The sequence below is a fragment of the Gambusia affinis genome, linkage group LG14 (genome assembly GCF_019740435.1).
Source record: "Gambusia affinis linkage group LG14, SWU_Gaff_1.0, whole genome shotgun sequence".
Taxonomy (NCBI): domain Eukaryota; kingdom Metazoa; phylum Chordata; class Actinopteri; order Cyprinodontiformes; family Poeciliidae; genus Gambusia; species Gambusia affinis.
This window is the reverse complement of record NC_057881.1, coordinates 14707420-14726063: the sequence shown is the minus strand read 5'-3', so window position 1 is coordinate 14726063 and position 18644 is coordinate 14707420. Positions and strand designations below refer to the sequence as shown.

The following is an 18644-nucleotide window of genomic DNA, read 5'->3' as shown; positions in this document are numbered from 1 at the left end:
AAGGTGGAACAATTACAGCTTTTCTTTTTATTGGTGTATATCCTGAAATAGCCAGAAACATCTGTGTTTCTGTATGGATTTAGTGGTTTTTCCGTCCCATTTCCATGATCAGGATTGCTTGCTAGTCATTTCATTTGCCCTTTACTCGCTCCGCAAAGTTCAGCTGTTGGTTGTTGGATCTCTGCTCTGATCCTGCCAGCGTCGGCTGACTTACTAAGTCACTTTGTCCTCCTGCTGGCCGCCTGCCGAAATATCTGTGGTCAGCTTCCGTTTCTCTACATTTTGAGACGTTTGTTGCCGTTTATCAGTGATCAGAAATGTTCCTCCAGCGTGGCCGAGCCCCAGGAGAGCGAAGAGAACAATAAGGGTTGGCGATCATTGAAACCAGCAGCCTGCACAGCCCGACTGACACTTTGGTAATTTGAACGTCCTCAGACTGGAGTTGCGGTTGCATTTTCCTCCCACCCAGCTCATCAAGCTGCACCAATGCAACCACTGTTCAGCTCTCATTACATTAAAGGCACCGATTAACAGATCCAGAAGTTGTAAAGTGAACCACAGCGGCCGGATGCACGAGCAGGAACGTAAAAGCAGCATCATTTAGGGGAGAACGGAGGTTTTACTGCATGCTTTAACGCTACACCATAAAACTGAATTTTGGAGCATATTAAAAACTAGCCAATAAAATAAAAAGTATAAATTCTAAGAAGGTTTATTAGTTTCTAAGTAGAACATGAAGTAATAGTTAAAGTCTAACAATAAATATGTTTTCTTACAACATTTTGAAAAGAATGTAACTGAAGATGTTAGATTGGGACCTCTACTCATCAGTAATAGCAACCACACAGTTATAAGTTAAATAACTATCACTTGGAGTTATTTAAGTAAAATAACTTGAACATTTAATTTTTCTCCTTCAAACTGCCAATAATGTCTGTAGTTCAGTGTAAACTCTAAGTCGAGTCTATACTAAACGTAGAATGCACATATTTATATTTGTAAAATACAAATCTGTGCAGATGAATCCTTTTCTTTACACATTCATGAACTACTTTATGTTGGATCCAAAACACATAAAGTACAAATAAAACAAAAATTAGTGGCTGTCATCTGACAAAAAAATTACAGCCTTTTGTAATCTTTTGTAGCAAAAACAAAAGTTTTGCTACTTTTGTTGGTAGCAAAACTGCAATCTAGAGGATTACAGATGAATAATCCAAACTGTTCCCCACCTGTGTGGTTGCGGGCGGCTGTGGGCGGGTCGTTCTCTCCGTCGGGACGCCCTGAGTGGTCCTCGACGCCGGGACCCGGGGCCTGAAGGGGACTCTGGTCCTGGCGGTGGTCGCAGCTGTGGTGGTGGGCGCGGCTGTCGTGGGCTCGGGTGTGGTCTCCGCTGTGGTGGGCGTGTCGTAATCGTAATCTGTGGTGGTTTCCATGTCGAAGCCGGGGTAAACCGAGGTGGGCTCCGGCGACAGGTACACGTCCTCCTCGCCTTCGTCCGGGCCGAGCAGGTCGTCTGAGCCAGCAGAGGGTCCTGCGGTCTCCACGGCGCTGGTCGTCAGGCCGGTGGTGGACACGGGGAAGGCGGCGGGCGAGCGGGGGGCTGCGGTGGTCTGAGCCGACCGGATTCTCTCCAGCTCCCTCTGCCTCTCCAGCTCCCGCTCTCTCTGCCTCTCCCGCTCTCTCTCCCGCTCCCTCTCTCTCTCCCGCTCTCTCTCGCGTTCCCTCTCTCTTTCAATCTCTCTGATCCGCTCTCTTTCTCTTTCCCTTTCCATCTGTCTCTCTCTCTCTCTCTCCAGCTCCTTCTCTTTTTCCCTCTCCCTCTCCATCTCCACGTAGATGCCGCTCTCTCCGTCGGCTTCGGTGGGGAACACGGTGGAGACGACATCCTCCGGGCTGGAGCTGGGCTCGGCCGCAGGTGAGGCTGAGGGGGCGGGGCTTGTCGCCTGGGTGGTGGAGAAGAGGATGGGCTCCTCCGTGGTGAAGGTCACGCCAGATGTCGTCGGCCTCACGCCGATGTCAGAGGCTAGACGAGGAGAAAAGAGGAAATAAAAGAATTAGAGACAGACATGCAAATGAAACCACTTCCTCTACTCAGGTTTACGGAGGGAAGCAGCTGGATGTAAATTTGAAATGCAACCTCAGAAATGAAATATTTCTGTCATTTAAAGTTTAGAAACATTTTATTTTCCTCGTACTTTGCAAATACACATCTTTTATTCGCATTTTTTGTCTGAAACATAGTGAGTTGGAAACTATGGAAGTAAAAACTTGTAAACGCTGGTAAATGTCAAAATAAAAGTGTCAATAAAAAAAAATTCTGGAAGTTTAGGGAGGTTTTTTTTTCTATTATAAAGAATAATTTTGTTGTACTTTGAAAACATTTCCGGGCATGATATGATGATTTACAGAATATTTTCTCAAGATCATTCCATTTATTTGGTGAGGGAAGAATGTGTTGTGTAAGTAAATCAGGTTCTGGTAGCACACCATCAACGTCTTTGAGGTAAGACACTGATGGCGTGTAACGGGAATTAGGAGGATCTGTGCTTTGTTGTGTCTTGCGTCTCGTCTGCAGACTTGGCCAACATTCAGTCAAAACAAAACAGAGATGAACAGGTCAGAGATGGGAAATCCTGATCTCCATCGTCAAAGCTTCATGGGACAGAAGACCACTGCTGCTGACCAAACAAAACACAAAGATTCACTTTTGCTAAAATACAACATCCTTGATTTACCCGGGGTAAGTTAAACTTTTAGGAAGGCGTGATTCCCGTTTCATCTGGTTAGGGACCCAGAAAGTCCAACTCTAAATGGCTCAAAATAAATAAAACCAAGAGTTTGGAGTCGTCCTGTCAAAGTCCGCACAAAGATCATTTATACTGTAACGCCATCCAATGTGACTGAATAAATAACATTTTACAAAACTGTGCTCTAGAATTGCTCCACAGAAATGCAAAAGACAGATTACATCAAAAGCTTGATCAGAGTTGTTGGTTTTACTTTATTTATAAAAAGGGTCAGATTAGTTTAGATCATCTTTTTCTCTTAAAGAATCAATCGTTTTTGATTTCACCATGCTATATTTGTCTGGTATTAACATTTATTTCAAAATCTGAAACAGGCGAGTGTGGCAGAAAAGGAAAAACAACAACATAAAATCTGTAAGGGCGCAAGTAGTTTTTCCAAACATTCCTTGAACAGATGTGTAAAGCTCTAGAAAGTAAATCAATCTTTTTTTATTATTATTTTTACACCACTAAGTGCGACATTTAAGGTCATGCCTCAGTAGTTTCCATAACAAGCATTTATTTTAAGGCTTTTTATTAAATCTTCAAATAATTGTAAAGGATGCTGTGTTTGCATCTCAAATTCCACTTGAACACATTTTGGACAAAACCTTGCTTGCAGGTTTCAAGTGCAAGCAAGCTTTTAAAAAAAAAAAAAAAATCAAATCGACAGCAGCACCTAAAATGTCTCAGACGATGCATGCGGTTTCAGTTCCCGAGTCATATCGCGTTCTCATATCCCCAACAAAATCTACATGCGAGAGCGCTTTTTTTTATTTTTTGAAAATAAAAAGCAACCAGAAGGGTCAAACATCCAAGGTCAAAGGTCGGGGAAATACATTTTATAGGCACGTTTCTAGCAAACTTTCCCCTTTTACTTGAGAACACAAGTGTGTTTGCCTTTCTGCTTTTGCTCATTTAAAATGTCGCTGCACTTAATGCCACCAGCACTACAGGGAGGTGTTTGTGTTGTCAAATCACTTAAGAGTAAAATGATGACTTTGACACAGGAGTCACAGCCCCAATGTCATTATTTCCCCCCTATTATTTAGCTGCCTGTCAGGAGCAGGTGAACGGGACTCAAACAGTGAGTTCAGCCGGGGTAAAAAGCTGCAGAGCAGAAGGCGCTGAGAGAAATAGATTGAAAACACCAAACTTTCCTTTTGTCGTCCTGATCAGAAATGGAAAAAAGGATGAGGTTTTGTTGCTTAAAAACATTTGTTTTGGTCAGCTGGAGTGCACGGAGAGCTCTAAAGAGAGTTGAATGCCGTTTATATACATAAAGTGCATTTTCAGCAGGAGAGGAGATGAGCAGAGCTGTGGCTCATAATACCATTACTCTGCCTTTCATTCGGTTATAGCAGTGAAGCTCCTTGGGTTGAAAGAGAAGCAAATTGAATTTGCAGACACAAAGACACGAAGGCTGTCAGAGGAGCTGCAGACCATATCGGAAAACGGACTCCGACAATGCGTCTTATGTTTAATGTATCAGAAGCCACAGAATGCCTCCACTGAAACAGCAGAAGCAGACATTAAACGCGCTTCTGTCTGTTAAAAGCGAACCCTTTTCTTTGGAAAGGTTCAACTCTATATCACGGTTTTAGATAAAGCAATTTGCCTCTGCCGTTCTCCACTGCCCCGAATTGTAATTTATTTCACGCTCACCCGCCAGCGCAGCGCCTTAACTGAGGGCGGCCCTCAATGAGTCACACTCGATGCGAAGAAGCTTCGGAGGCCAGATCAGAAAATCAGGCCGAGTTACAGCGACCCGATTTACGTTAAGCAGGTAATTCCCAAACACGCAGGCTAGCAGCGCTGGGGACGGCGCGCGCTGGCAGATAGTTGCGTGTGATTGTCTAATCTGTGCGGACTGTAATCTGATTAGAGCAAAGAAGATCTCTGGGAATCGACCCCCGGGTCAGCGGTTGGTTGAGTTGTTTTTTTTTCCCCCCCTGCATCCTAACCCACTTGATGAGACAAACATCCGTGGAAGAACCTCACTTTTTTTTTTCACGTTAGGATCAAAAACTTCAGCGCGTTTCGTCGGGAAGGGTGAGGCACATTTGTATTCAGCCCCCTGAGTCGATATCTTGTAGAAGCAGCTTGTGCTGTAGCTACAACTGCAGGTCCTTTGGGGTATGTCTCAACCAGCTTTACACATCTAAAGACTGTCATTTCTCTCTATTCTTCCTTTCAAAACAAGTCAACCTCAGTCTGACTACAAGGAGAGCGTCTGACTATCCAAAGATTGCCAAAGATTCTGTGAATGAGTTCTGATTTTTATTTCTATTATAACTCTGAAGGTTTAGTGTTTCTGTCTTGCTGGGAAGTGAACCTCTAACCCAATCTGATGTCTTTTGTAACCTTTAACAGATTTTCTGAAGAAAAGCATCTTCGAAGCATGATGCTGCTTCCTTTATGGGATGATTGGGATTGTTAGGTAACTGTAGTTGCTAAATTTTGTTCTAATCTGACCAAAACATTATTCTATGTTTCTTACATCAACAGTCCCCAAATATTGATTCAAAGAACGATATTGGTCCATCAATCTTTTACTGCCACGCTACAGAGGAAGAGTAAATGATCTCTCCACTCCATTTGGACTGACTGACACTCTTTTGAAAATCCTCTTAATGATATCTTCATTTGCATCTTTGCAAAAACCCAAAAATTATTCATATCTGTAGCAGATTTGGGTTTAAAGTTTTCTTTTCATTTGAAAAACGTGGTTTGTTGGACTATGTTGGAGTGACCCAGCAAGAGTCCTGTCTTAAATCTGACAGGTAATCTGAGGAGAGAGCCAAAGATTAGGGTGATGGCAAGGAGGCTTTCCAACATCAAAAGAGCTTTTGAGCTCCACATCAACAATAAATGTTCAATCTACCAGTGGGAACGAGGAAACAAAACTGCTCAGCTCCTATAACAAGGGTCTGATTGCTGGAAAGCCTTCAAAGAATTTCACGCTTGTTATTTTCAAACTTAATTCTGCAATAAAATCTTAGGAACAGGTCTTTTTCTTTTAAATCAATACTTCTTTTGTGTAGTTTTATAATCTTTTGAGAGCTATCTTTCTTGTTTAGAACCAGAAACAAATATTTGCAGCTGGTTGCACAGAACTGAAGCAGAGTGACCCAGGGCAGCATTTATCATCCTCATTAACAGGTACCCAAACACCCAACCCCTCTGCTGGTCTGTCAAGTTTTGGGTTTTTTTTTCTTTACATAAAGCATGACTGGACTTTACTTCCTAATTAGGCGACTTCTAAAGCCATTCCAGTTGATCAAAACCAGAATTCCCTTTAATCTTCACAATTATGCACTACCTTGTGTTGATTTTATCACATAAAATCTCCATAAACACACAGCATTGGAATGTGGAGCAGTTCAAGAAGAGTGAATGCATGTTTGTGAGGAGGCCTGTCTGTGTGCGGCAGAGACGGTGAGGAGGTCTGGGTCGGGGGTGGGCTGGAGGCTTCGGGGGTCAGCAGATTGAAACGAAGCAACTGTCGGGGTTCGAAAGAGCCGGGGCGCGAGTGCGCAACCCGTCACTCGCAACAACACCAACACAGACACACTTACAGCCAGAGCCGGAGCCCGAGTAGAGGTCCTCGTCATCGTAAAAGTCGTCTCTCGTCGAGCCTTCGTCATCGGCGGGTTGAGGCCACTTCTGCGCCTGTCGGAGGGACAGAGAGAGGGAGGTGCAAATGGCAAAGATTAGAGCTGTTCGTCACGGAGGGCCGAGCCGCTCGTCAGTTCACTCGAAAGAGGAACCACTCTGGCAGATTGCGTCCACACACACAGACATGCGTGCAGCTGTCTGAGAGGAGGTGCAGGCTGCATTATGCTGGACGGGGCAACATCTGTCAGTCTGTGGCTCTCTGGAGGAGCATAGTTAATGAGTTGATCTAAAGCTGGGATTCTGGCAGGGAAACATCAAAGCTTTTTCTGGGGGGTAGAGGGCAGTGGGGGGGTTTAGTTAGTCTCTGCTTGTAAGTGATGCTCAGACTGCAAAGCACCAAAGGACGGGACTGCAATTAACTTCTGAGGTTGGCAATTTTTCAATATACATTAATGGGGATGGGGAGGGAAGTGGGGTGAGTTAATTTCTTTTAGAGGGTAAAATGTTAGAGAATGTAGGATTTGCTTTCTGTCAAATTGCAAAGTTCAACATTTCCATGTCTGAACTACGCATTATCAGAATTCACACAAAGTTGCCAGAGAAATCTGGCTCAAAGTTACTGGTACTTTTAGCTTAATGTTCAAATTCATTTAAAAAAAAAAATGTTTACAGGAAGGATATTTTATGGGAATAACCCTGTGTTTTAGTTTGGAAATGCATTGGATCGATTTGCCCCTCGTTTTTTAAACTCCTTTTCATACCAACAAAACACCATTTTGTTCTATTCTAAGCTTATTTCACTCAAATAAACAAGCTTTTCCTATTTACCAAATAGCTGCATGTATGTTTGTTACAGGTCATTATTTCTAGATTTGTAGTCATGAAATTGCTTAAATCTCACACATACAATTCAATTTCACTTTACATTTCATCGACTTGGTCAAGATGAGATTAATTAAAGTAAAAAAAAACTCCAAGTGACCTCCCATCGGTAGTTATTGCATAGCCAAATTTTATAACAGGAACCTATGAGTAGAATATTGAAAATGAATCCTAATCCTACATTTTCTGAGCAGGTATGAAAAGCTCCCTACAAGCAAAACATTTTTTTTTAAAACTGAAAATTGTGCTTTTTGGACATGCTGACATGAAGTAATGGTGTCTGAATATGGCTGAGAGTTTGTCGGGGCTGATCTAATGGGGCTAATTTCCAATGGGATAAAAAAGGTCAGTGTTCAACATATTTCTCTGGGCTGAATTAAAAAAAGGACTGGCTGACCTGAAATATGCATAAAAAAAGATTTGTGACGGTGTTTGGAGGGGAAATGGCTGTGCTTGCAGTAAATCCCCTTAAAACAGGGAACAGCAGCAAAAAGACCAAGGTATGAGACATATTTTCTTGCTGCACAGTTAATCAATAAGTTAATCAACCAACTAAGTGAGCAAGAAGAGAGTCTTTAGCCCCTTCACAGTAGATACAACACCGGGACTGTTCAGCACTAAAAGTGTCCGAAACGAGTGTCTAATGATCAAAATTTAATTATTGCTAAAATAATTATTATTTTTTTTTTTTTTACAAATTTCAAGGCAATTTGTCAAAAGGAGAATAAGACCAACAGAAAAAATGCACAATTTCATATCAACTTATTGGGTCTGCAAACTAAAAAAAAGAAACCAACAGATGTTTTTACTCCATAAGCTGGAAAACATGACATATTCTTTGCTTTGTCAATAGTCAGCTGAAGACTGTAGAAAGACAAAACAAAAACAAAAAAACCTGCTGTACATTGGAGATTACATTCAGTCTGAATCGTTTCACCGAATCCCCGGCACCTCCTACCCCTCCACCTTAATCCAGGTTTGTTTGTCGGAGTCGATGGGGGCGAAGCCGGCGCCCCGCCTGGGGTCACGCAGGGGGCAATCGAGGATCGCCCAGATATCTGAATCTCTAAAGCGAACGACCTCGTATTTCCAAACACTACGAGGTCGATCCCCTCCTCCCTTCATCCTCATTCATCTCCCTCTCTTTCTCATGACCTTAATCCCAGATCCCTGCGATATTTAACACACCCTTCAGCGCTCAGAGGCTTTTCTCATCAGAGGGTCAACCGATACCGCCGTCGCCAACGCGTGCACTTTGTCACAACACGAGCCGAGGCGCAAAAGGGAAACCTCACCTGGCAACAAAACGCAGCAGTCTGTGTCGAGGCGGCTTTATTGCGGTTGTTTTCGTCGTCAAAAAGATTGTCATTAGCAGATCTGTATCGGTATGCAGGAAGGCGTTTGCCGTCAAATCGCTCTGAACTACAGCTTTCAGGCACTTGAACCACCTCCACGTTTCCATTATACCCAAAAGCTTTTTAAAAACAGGGTTTCTGGTTTCTATACATTTTCTTCGAGCACAGAAAACAGTGCGATTATAATTACAAAAGAGTTAAACTCATGCATCTTCTTATTTATTATCCCTGTGAACGTGTTCTTGTAGTGCTGAGTTTGCAGAGAGGAGCTTTATGGAAATGAGGATTGTCCCGGCTTTCAAACTTTACGAATCAAAACTTTTAAATTAACTTTGAACAAGGAAAACGCCTGTGTTTTCCATCCGTACTGTAAAGGTCGGTAGATTAAATGTGAATGTAGTTTTTTACCTCAAATGTTTTCAGAATAATGAAACATAGAAGACAAACACTGTGAGCAAAGTCTGGAAAGGCACAAAGGAAAAAGAAAGTACACCCTTTCTGCTTCCCTCGGATTCAAGCCACATGCTGATAATAAAACGAAATTGATCATCAGGAAGTGTGAGCGCCTCTTTAAAACGCAGGAGTGCGTTTCATTTGAAGTAGAAACGACGTCCTTTAGCAGGCAAATCTGAAACAAACTGTGGAGCGCAACGCCAAAGAGGTCATGATGTAGATTAGCAAGCCCAGATTTACACCAGCGCATCTGAGAAACAGACCTGACGATAGGCAAAAATAATCTTTTCTGCAACACCGAATTAATCAGAACAAAGCTAGAGACTGCATTCAAAGTGATGTTGCAGGTAAAAATCGGATGGAAAACAAACTACTTCAAACTATTTCTGCTAAATAGGTGCTTTTGTTCCCCCCCCTACAAGCTGTTGAGTTATAGGGTAAACTTAGTTAATCCCACATTTTAAAACGTCTTGGACATCAGGTTAGGTTTTGGAGGCCTTTAAGGATCATCTATGGCTCCACTTTCCGATATATCTAATCTGTAAAACTGGAAACAAGATGCAACATATCAAAGTCCTTTCCATAAAGAGGACGTCTAATGGTTACCAGATAATGGCTCCATCACCACTTTAAGTACTTCATGCTATTTTATCACAAAGTGTTAAAACACACCCTGACTAGTTTTGATGTCACACTCCAAGCCTTTCACTAGTGAACTTGCGCCGCCATTTTAATTCATGATTAAACTTCATCTGTAGTTGGTAAAAGAGGAAACAGTTTCCCCCAGTGTTTTATAAGCCTGGCAGGCCACCAGGCTTTACTTCTGCCCCCACCAGGCTAATTATTTACTTAAGTTTTTTTTTTTTATGTTTGCATTTTTTGCCCTAGTGCCCAACCACTGGGCCTACCAAGTTTTCTGGGGGAAACCTTGTACAGCCCAAATGTATTTTTAAACTTGACTTAATCAGCTTTTGGATCAGTTCAATAGTGATCCAAACAGTCCATCAGAGGGCTTTCATTTCTGTCTTTGGTTTCTCTGTACGTTTCAGTTTAAATGCGCAAATGATCGCCTACCTGGCTCTTAAACTGTAATCCACAAAACAATGCGGAACATCAATAAATAAATAAATAAATGAAGCCATGCCCATTTTATAAAAGAAGTCCGTGGTTAGAAAGGAGCTATTCTGTTTGAAGAATGCAGCTGAACCAGCGATCAGCCTCACCACTGTTCTTTCATCTCTGAATGCATTATCCTCAGCTTGCCTCCAAATCTTGGCCGATTCACACTTTAAACACAGGAGGAACTGTGCTGGCAGTGGGAAATTCTGGGTTGCGGTCATGCTGACGTCCGTTCCTCGCTTGTCTTTTGGTCTCCGTGTTCTCCATCATCAAATGAAATGACTGCAGTGTATTCCCAAAATGTCCGGCAGGAAACCACGAGCAGTGTGACTTGGTGCAGAAGCGGGACTTAACACGGCGTTGTGTGAAATTTTGGTGTGAAATATGCTGTTGAATTAGATAATAAGACACATGAAACAAAGTCTTATGAATTTTATTTATTTATTTTTTTACAAATAATCTGAAAACTGTGTGTCCATGTGAGTTGATGCCCTCCAGATTCACCTTTTTCTGTAATTCCAGCTTCACATGAATATGTTTAGTTTCACATTAAAGCTGCATACTATATGGAGCATAAGATATAAGGAGAATGATCACTTTTGCTTCCTGCTACTGCACTCTGGAAATGCTCATCCCGGATCTATCTCAATAAACATTAAGTGGTACATTGCTCCAGGACTGAAAAAGATAAATCTGAAGTCTCAGTTTTTGCTGCTGGTATTGGGGGGGGGGAAAAAAAAAAAGAAAGAAGAAAAACCTATAAATCTGACCGTAGCAAACTTATCTCCTCAGCAATCTTAAGCCCATCCTGAGGCCCCACAGAGCTGTTTTCTCCAGCCTGTGTGATACTAATTGTACCAACACACACACACACACAAGCTCCTCCCCGGCTCCAGACACAGGAAACTCGATGCCCTTAAAAGCCAATAAAAGCATAATGGAATCTGGAAACCTGAGCATCTCAGTCCATCACGTCGCAGCGTGAGGTAAAGATGAGACGCTATATGTACCTCATGAAAATGAAATTGACTTGGAGTTGTTTGGCACGCGGACAGAGCATGAAGGCCGAGCGTGAGATTGCGTGTGTGTGTGTGTGTGTGTGTGTGTGTGTGTGTGTGTGTGAAGGTCCGCTGATGTCAGACCCTGAAAAAGTGCAGAAAAACGGTGGAAAGACGCCTCGGTGCGAGCGAGCGAGCGAGCACGGCGCGGGAGAGGGTGCGCTCGCGTGTGAGCGCCGTATTCCAAGGTTTTACAATGAAGACCGTTGCTATGGGCAACCTTTGCCTTTCACAGAAATTCCCCATCTTCCCGTGAGAAGCTAGCAGACGCACACAAGCGGAGCAGCAGACACACACTCTCACACATATATAGGAGTATTAACCACACAAGAAAAAGGTGTTATGCAACATCAAATAGACAACCTAAAAAGAAAAACACCACCATAGCTGCTTTCTGCCTGTTCCTGCCCCCCAGGCCTCCCTTCGCCTTCTCCTTGGATCCGCAGACTCCGTGCCAGCGTATCCCTGTCCTCACCCCGTTTTCCTTTCATCTTAAACTCCGTTTCTTATCTCAAGGGTAGCCCACTAAATTCAGCGTGACTCCAAAAAAATAGCAAAAAAAACAAACAAACACACACACTCATGGTTAAATAAACACACCCCGCCCACAAAGTGGCTCCGCAGCTCAACCCTGTGGGCCCCGTTTATGCTCAAGTCCCCTCTAGGACACGACTGCAGCTATAGCTAGAGTTTGCTATGTTTATCTCCACAGTTAATAGTAAATTATAATCACAGTCTGTGCATGGACATGTTTAATTTATGCGTCAGTATGTGTGAACTCATGGAATGGTGGGCAGGAGTGCGTCACTGTATGTAATTACAGTCTGTGTGGGAGTGGGTGGAGGTGTGTGTGTGTGTGTGTGTGTGTGTGTGTGTGTCCCTGCATGGGAGTAATCACAGGTTTTGCTCGTCATGTATTTACAATCAGATGTCAACTTCAGGGGCTCCAGCTCGGCATTTCCCCCCCTTCCACATTCAGCCTGGGTCCTCAAAGCTAACTAACCGCAACAAGACTCGACGAGCTCCTTATAACCCAGGGCCAAAATCATCCCAACGTTGCCCTCGATTTTCCCTCTGCTGCTGCCCCGTTTTCTTCCCCACTGGTTATAAAAGGAGACTGTAAGATGACAACCGTATTCAGCTGGATTTGGGGGAGCGGATGGATGCAGTCCCGCTTTTTTGGCGTCGTTTGAGGCAGCGCCACTGTAAGGCGCGCGGTGCCAGCTGGAGTCGGTTTTAAAACAATCTGGGGACCTTGGAATTTCTAATTATGTTTATATTTTTTTCCGTGAAGAGAGAAGGCAAACGGAGAAAGAGAAGCTGTCTGTTCAGGGCTCCCTTTTTTGCGTGCTTTACAGCTGCCAAGCTGCGTGGCACTTGGGTGACCATCTTGTGATTCTGCTGGGGTTGCGAAAGCTAATTTTTCTTCCATAACATCCTTCAGTTTGTCTGAATTGTTGACTCTGATTTCTCTCATCTTCCTCTTGACAACGGTTAAGGTCAGGACTATTTCCCGGCCTGTCAAGAACAATGAGAGCAAAGTCATTAAAGCAGATATTTTAGGAAGATTGTCCCAAATGGAAAATGCAGGAAGAATCTCCATAAAGCTCGTCCTGAATGTCCAGACAAGTGATTGTTCTGACTTTGACTTGAATGAACCAACAGCAACAGACGACATGACTCAGTAAGTCATCATAGGCTGCGGAAACTTTACGCCAGACTTCAAACAATGAGCAACAGTCCAGCTGTACCGTCGACTAGGTGGCGTCTGGTTCGTACTTGCCGTCTGTTGTTCAGACCGGCTGTAAACGTCCCATTCGAGCAGAGCGAATGGTGCCGGTCAAACAGAGCAACGAGGCAGAATCTACACATGGTTTAATAAACACAGAGGGGAGATTTATTGGAGAACATTACTTACACTTCTAAAAACGCATAAAACACATGCAACATCAACCTGTGTAGTTAAGAGTTGCATATTAGTAATGCACGTCCACTAGAGATTCGTCATCTGAGACTCGAGTGTTGAAGCTGATTCCAACATCCACAGTTTAAAATAAGAAACTGCTGTGGATGAAATGGACCTAAAGTAAGACTGTCACAATGAGCAATAAATGAATTGATCGCATGATAAACTAAAATGAGCACAATGTTTTTCATCAGCATGCTTGTTTGTTTGTGTAGTTTGTTTGATCTCTGAACAGAGGCTTCCCTTTACTTTTGTTGAAAAGTCAGCATTTTGTCAAATGCTGCAAACATTTGACTCAACAGAAAGTTTTTTTTGTTTTGTTTTTTTACACAAAGTCCTATATTGCTGTTTTTGGCTGTTTTCCTTGTCTGAGCCTATTGATTAATATGTTTTGAAGGGCGCCTTCATAATCCATTTTACTTATATTTGTTTATTTATTTTGAATATTTAAAATATCTTTCCAGTTTCACTGTTACATATTCTTTGGAAATTAAAGCTTATTGAACTTTGAGTAATTTTTTCATCACTTATTCCAGTTGCTTTTAATCCTTTAGTTGCCACACTTTTTTCTTCCACCCAACTTTTCATTAATATGACACTCTATAAAACAACCAGCTTCTTCATTAATAACCATTTATGGCTTTTCCAGTCTTTCCCATGATTCTGTCAACCACATTTCATTCAATTATTTTTGTGAATTGTTAATGAATCCAGTTTACTATCAACTTATTTTTTATGTTTATGGCTTACAGCTTATGAAAGTCAAAACTAACTAAAATACTTCAAATGTATCACCTTTCAAAAGTGAAAATTTCTGAGCTTAATTCAGTTTTGGGGTTTTTGTTTTCTTCTAATTCGCTCCTGTTTTCCCTCCAAAGGATCGTCGCAGCATTTGCAGTGACTCGGATGGAAACATGATCTGAAGCTGACATCAGGCACTTCACTGCAAAACTGATCCGACAGATAGTGTTTGTCAGCTTGTTTTACAGCTGCAGAGGCTGGATTACATACCTGGGCTGACATTTCTGCATTTTCACACACATTATTATTCACAGGGCCCAATCTGCGCCACAACTAAAGAATCAAAGGAGGGGGGAAATAGAGAGAGAGAGATCAAGGTGTGTTTTGTCTGTGGAAAACAATAAGGGTGTCTGTGCCGCACAACTATTTCTGTGATATCAGGAAGTGAGATAAGAATAGGCGGCAGAGCTACAGTATTTATGTGCATTCAGAGAGACACACACACACACACACACACACTGAAATCCTTGTGCTGTTAAAAGGAGCAGCTGGCAGATCAGCATGACCCAAAAATGATTTCTTTGCTTGCATTTCTGCTCGGTCTGCCTAACTTCAGCTCAGATCTCCAGGCTGCAGCAGCTCAGAAAGGTAGCTTCAGCGCGATCGACTTCAAATGCATTCGTCCGTAACCCGAGAGGCTGGATTGTAATCTGACGAAAACGCAGGCGATTCTGCTCCTTCGTTGGAGAAATAATCGCTAAATGTGGGTTTTAATATGCGAGATTGCACTGGGATGAGTTTTCCTGACTGCCACGGCACGTTTGAGCTTTCAAGCTGTGAAGAATAATTTAAACACTCCCTCTTCTCTCCGCCACCATCTGTGACTCCTCTATCTATCCCCCCCGTTTACTGCAGCCACAGCAGTAAAAGGAAACAAGCGAGACAAAGACGGTGAAAGACACCGAGGTCACGTCCATTCATCACCGCCCCCCTTCGGAAAACGGACAAATATCAGTCTGGACCAGGATGAGATTCTCACGGTGCAATAAGTGAGCAACATTAACCCAGTTTCACTTTTCTAAAAAAAAGTTGTAGGTGTGCTCCATACTTGGTTTGTGTTGTATTATTTTCTTAAATGCCTTCTTTCAGGCAGTTGACTGACAGTGTGCAGCAACAAGTGCGAGGTGGGGCTATTAAGACTTTTCCTCACTTTATCATTAACAAAATCTTTAACTTAATAATAATGCGATGGAAAATTGTAGCGACTTTAGGGCCAAAACTTGTCAACACTTTGCTGTGCAGTAGTAGCAGCTGTGTGATTGGTCTGAATTAATCTCCTCTTTAAGAAGTTTGGGCTCAACTTTATCTGTTTCTACAAGCTAACCTTGTGAAAATTCAACTGTTTCTGTTCGGTATATGAACCGCACCATGAAGTGAGGCAGAAAAAAATGAAATCCTGAAGATTATTATAACCCAAGATCCCAAGAATGTGTCATTTATAGCTCCAGGCACTGATATTAAATATCAATCATCAGCCACTCTAGACACTCTCCTCAGATTTACTGCAAAGTTTTTCATCCTAATTGATTTGTAGAAAAACACGCGCTTGCATTGAAGCTACTGGGATGAAATGTTTTTTTCCCCAATCAAAGCCAATCTATATTTATATTTGTACTGAATATAGTTGTATATTCAGCACAAATATAAATGTCTAATGTGCCACTACTGCAGGTGGCTCCACCAGGCGCTCGTGTTGACTGTGCCGCTTCTTGTGCGCTCTCTCGGTTTTTGACTTGTGTGGCATAAAGGCTTAGATTTGCAAAGTAGAGGCACAAGCAGAAGTCACAAAGAATGATTTTGTTGCAACCGTTTAAAAACCGAGAGGTTAAACTGCTGCATCAAATGAAACCAAAAGTTGCAGATTTCCTTTCTGAGAGCTGATATGCATCGGTCAGGAGGAGAAATGAAATGTGATATGATGAACAAATCTAATGCGTTTACGTCACTGTCAGGAGATTTATGGAGCCCAAAGCATGTATATTTATTTCTCCAAGTTGAATTTATGAGAACCATTTAGGACTGACCCCTCCAATTCAATTTTCACACTTGTCAACGTCAGTCTCTGATCTCAATAATGTGTTTCTGGAAATATGACTTTAATATCCCCATAATGACAAACTTTGTGAACAGGTAAAGAGTTAGAACAGGTCCAAATTGAACCCAATTAATTAAAGATAGGATGCCTCTTCTGATCATTTATATCTAAAGGTAAGCATGTAAACACAACCTAGTGTATCTTAATCCTTTGCAAAACGCAGCACAGATTTGATTCTTTCCGACCGGCTAAGGCCAAGAAAACATGAGCAGTTTCTGTTTTTAACTGCCATTTGTTTCGTTTCTTGTAAAGCTAAAACTATGCAGCATTTCAGAAGGAGAAAGAAAAACAGAAAACTTAATAAAGTTTTTATTAAAATTTAATGTTTATATTTACAGAAGGTGGAATCACAGGACCTTTTGGCTTTGTGCACAATCAAATATGCTGATGACACAACTTTATTACTATAAGAACCCCCAAATCCCCTCCCCATTCGGCCACTTTCTCCCAGCTAATATTCCCCAGTATGTGTGTAAAAATGAATAATTTACGTCCGCCTATTGAGAGTCTGTGTCGAGCTTGTTCAGGTTGTCTCTAGAGCCTCATGTGAGCGAAGCCGATCTGTATTACTGCTGCAATAAAAGTATTCTGCGTCCTTGTGAGCGTCCTGTCTGAAGGCCGTTGCTGAATGTCAAACTTTTTCCACAGACGCAGCTGACAGCTCTGCTTAAAACAATAATTATCATGCGGCTGAACGTTTAGAAAAGAGAATCGCATAAAGAGGGGGGTAAAATGATGGTTGGGGGGGGGCGTATTTCGAGCATCCCAGCAGCTTAATTCGCTGTAGGAGGAGAGAATAGGCTCCGTAAAGCAGCTGCTGATTCACAGCCGTCTATGTGGCTGCTCCTCTCCAGAGCGGTCTGAGCCACGCTGATAAGAGACACAGAGTTTGCCCATCTCTTTACCTGGAAACGCTTGAACTCTTTGGCACAAGCTCCCCGCAGCCACTCGAACGCTTACAGGAAGCCATGCAGCCTATTTACTGCTGGTCTCGCTCCACGCCCATCTTTTCTTTCCAGAGTGGTTCCCTGACCCCGTCAGCAACAACCTCTAATCTCCCTCCATCTCCTCAGTTTTTTTTTTCTTGCTTCGTGTCTTTCTAACCAGCTGGGCAGGCAGCCAAGCTAGGCGCTAACACTGTTGGGTAGGACAAGATGTGAGGGAGATACAGAGGCCGGGCGGCGTGTTTATGTCGGGGAAGGGGGGGGGAGGTTACCAGGTGATGGCCTGGTTAAGACACCTGCCACCTTGAGCAGAGATTAGCACAGAAAGCCTCTGCACAGTCATGCTGCTCGCGTTTTCTGGCACCGCACAACACATACGCACAGGTGGATGGATGTGCGGGATCCATTCCGTGTCGATGACGTCGGCATTAAAACGGCAAACATCCGCACACCCACAACCGCAAGGATCAAACGAATCTTCTATAGTGGTTTGCAACGCTATAATAGACGCTGAGAATAGGTTTTCGAACATGATTTATTATCATTTGCTTGTTTGTGAATGGTATTCACCCATTATTTCTGTTGTTTTCCAAAGAGTTGGAAGAAAAAAAAATGTGATTATAGGCTAGTTGCGAGGATTATTGTGCTTCCAAGGAGCTCGACTTTTTCAGAATCTTTTAATGGGCAGATAGCACGACAAAGCGACCCAGGTTCAAAGAAAAGCTTGGAAAGACCTTCAGAAGGGAAAACATTGGGAAACATTGATTAAGAAAAGTCAGGTTCCTGGGAAGCAAATTGTTAAGAAAGCAGAAGCAACTGTGAAATAAAGGTTTTTTCCCTACGTCATTCTTCAAAATGGGAAAGAAGCATGAAGTGACTGTAAGACAGATGTGTGCTCTGCAAAGAGAACACACAGATGAGCCATATCTACAATGAAAACATTTAAAAACTCAAGAGCTGAAGAACAAGAAACACTGAGGACTGAGACTTGTATTATCATCAAGCAAACATTTAAAAGGATGGTAATGTAAATTAACTGAGTTTTGTTGAGTTTTTATAAAGGTCTGACCTGCCAATGTAGATTTCTTTTCAAAGCACCAAAATAAACCAGCATTTAAAATATTTTTCCAGCTCATTACCAATATTTACTAAGGGCAGATATGACAGTGTGAAAGAGAGAAGTCATTGGAAAACTTCTTTACAATTATTTTAAAACAAAGATAAAATTATTAGAGACTTAATTATACGCTGCCCAAATTATAATTTGTTCAACTCTCAAAAATATTGCTAACTTTTACTAATCAAGGATATTTCATCACAAATAAAGGTTGAACATTTAAAAGAATAAAACAGATTAACTTTGATATATTTCATCCAGCCTTCCTGTTATCTGCCAGAAGCCTTGCTCTCTCTGAAAGAAGCTGAGACACGTGTCAATTTGTCGTAGATAAAGTTTTCTTTGAAATAACTTCTCACGTCTCGTTACATCACATGTAACCAACATTGAATCCTATTTCTGTAGCAAGAACTTCCACACTGAAGGTTGTTGTTGTTGATGCACCTT

The 18644-nt window shown here is 42.3% G+C and overlaps 1 protein-coding gene across 1 annotated transcript in view; it reads right to left on the bottom strand.

Annotated features, from left to right (window-relative positions):
• sdc3 (syndecan 3) overlaps window positions 1-18644 on the bottom strand; it is a 50645-nt gene that overhangs the window by 8603 nt on the left and 23398 nt on the right. Inside the window, exons 2-3 of the mRNA XM_044138655.1 lie at window positions 6368-6461; window positions 1233-2026 (exon numbers count right to left, since the gene is read on the bottom strand). Coding sequence (XP_043994590.1) covers window positions 1233-2026; window positions 6368-6461 — 888 coding nt within the window. The remainder of the gene's footprint in view (window positions 1-1232; window positions 2027-6367; window positions 6462-18644) is intronic.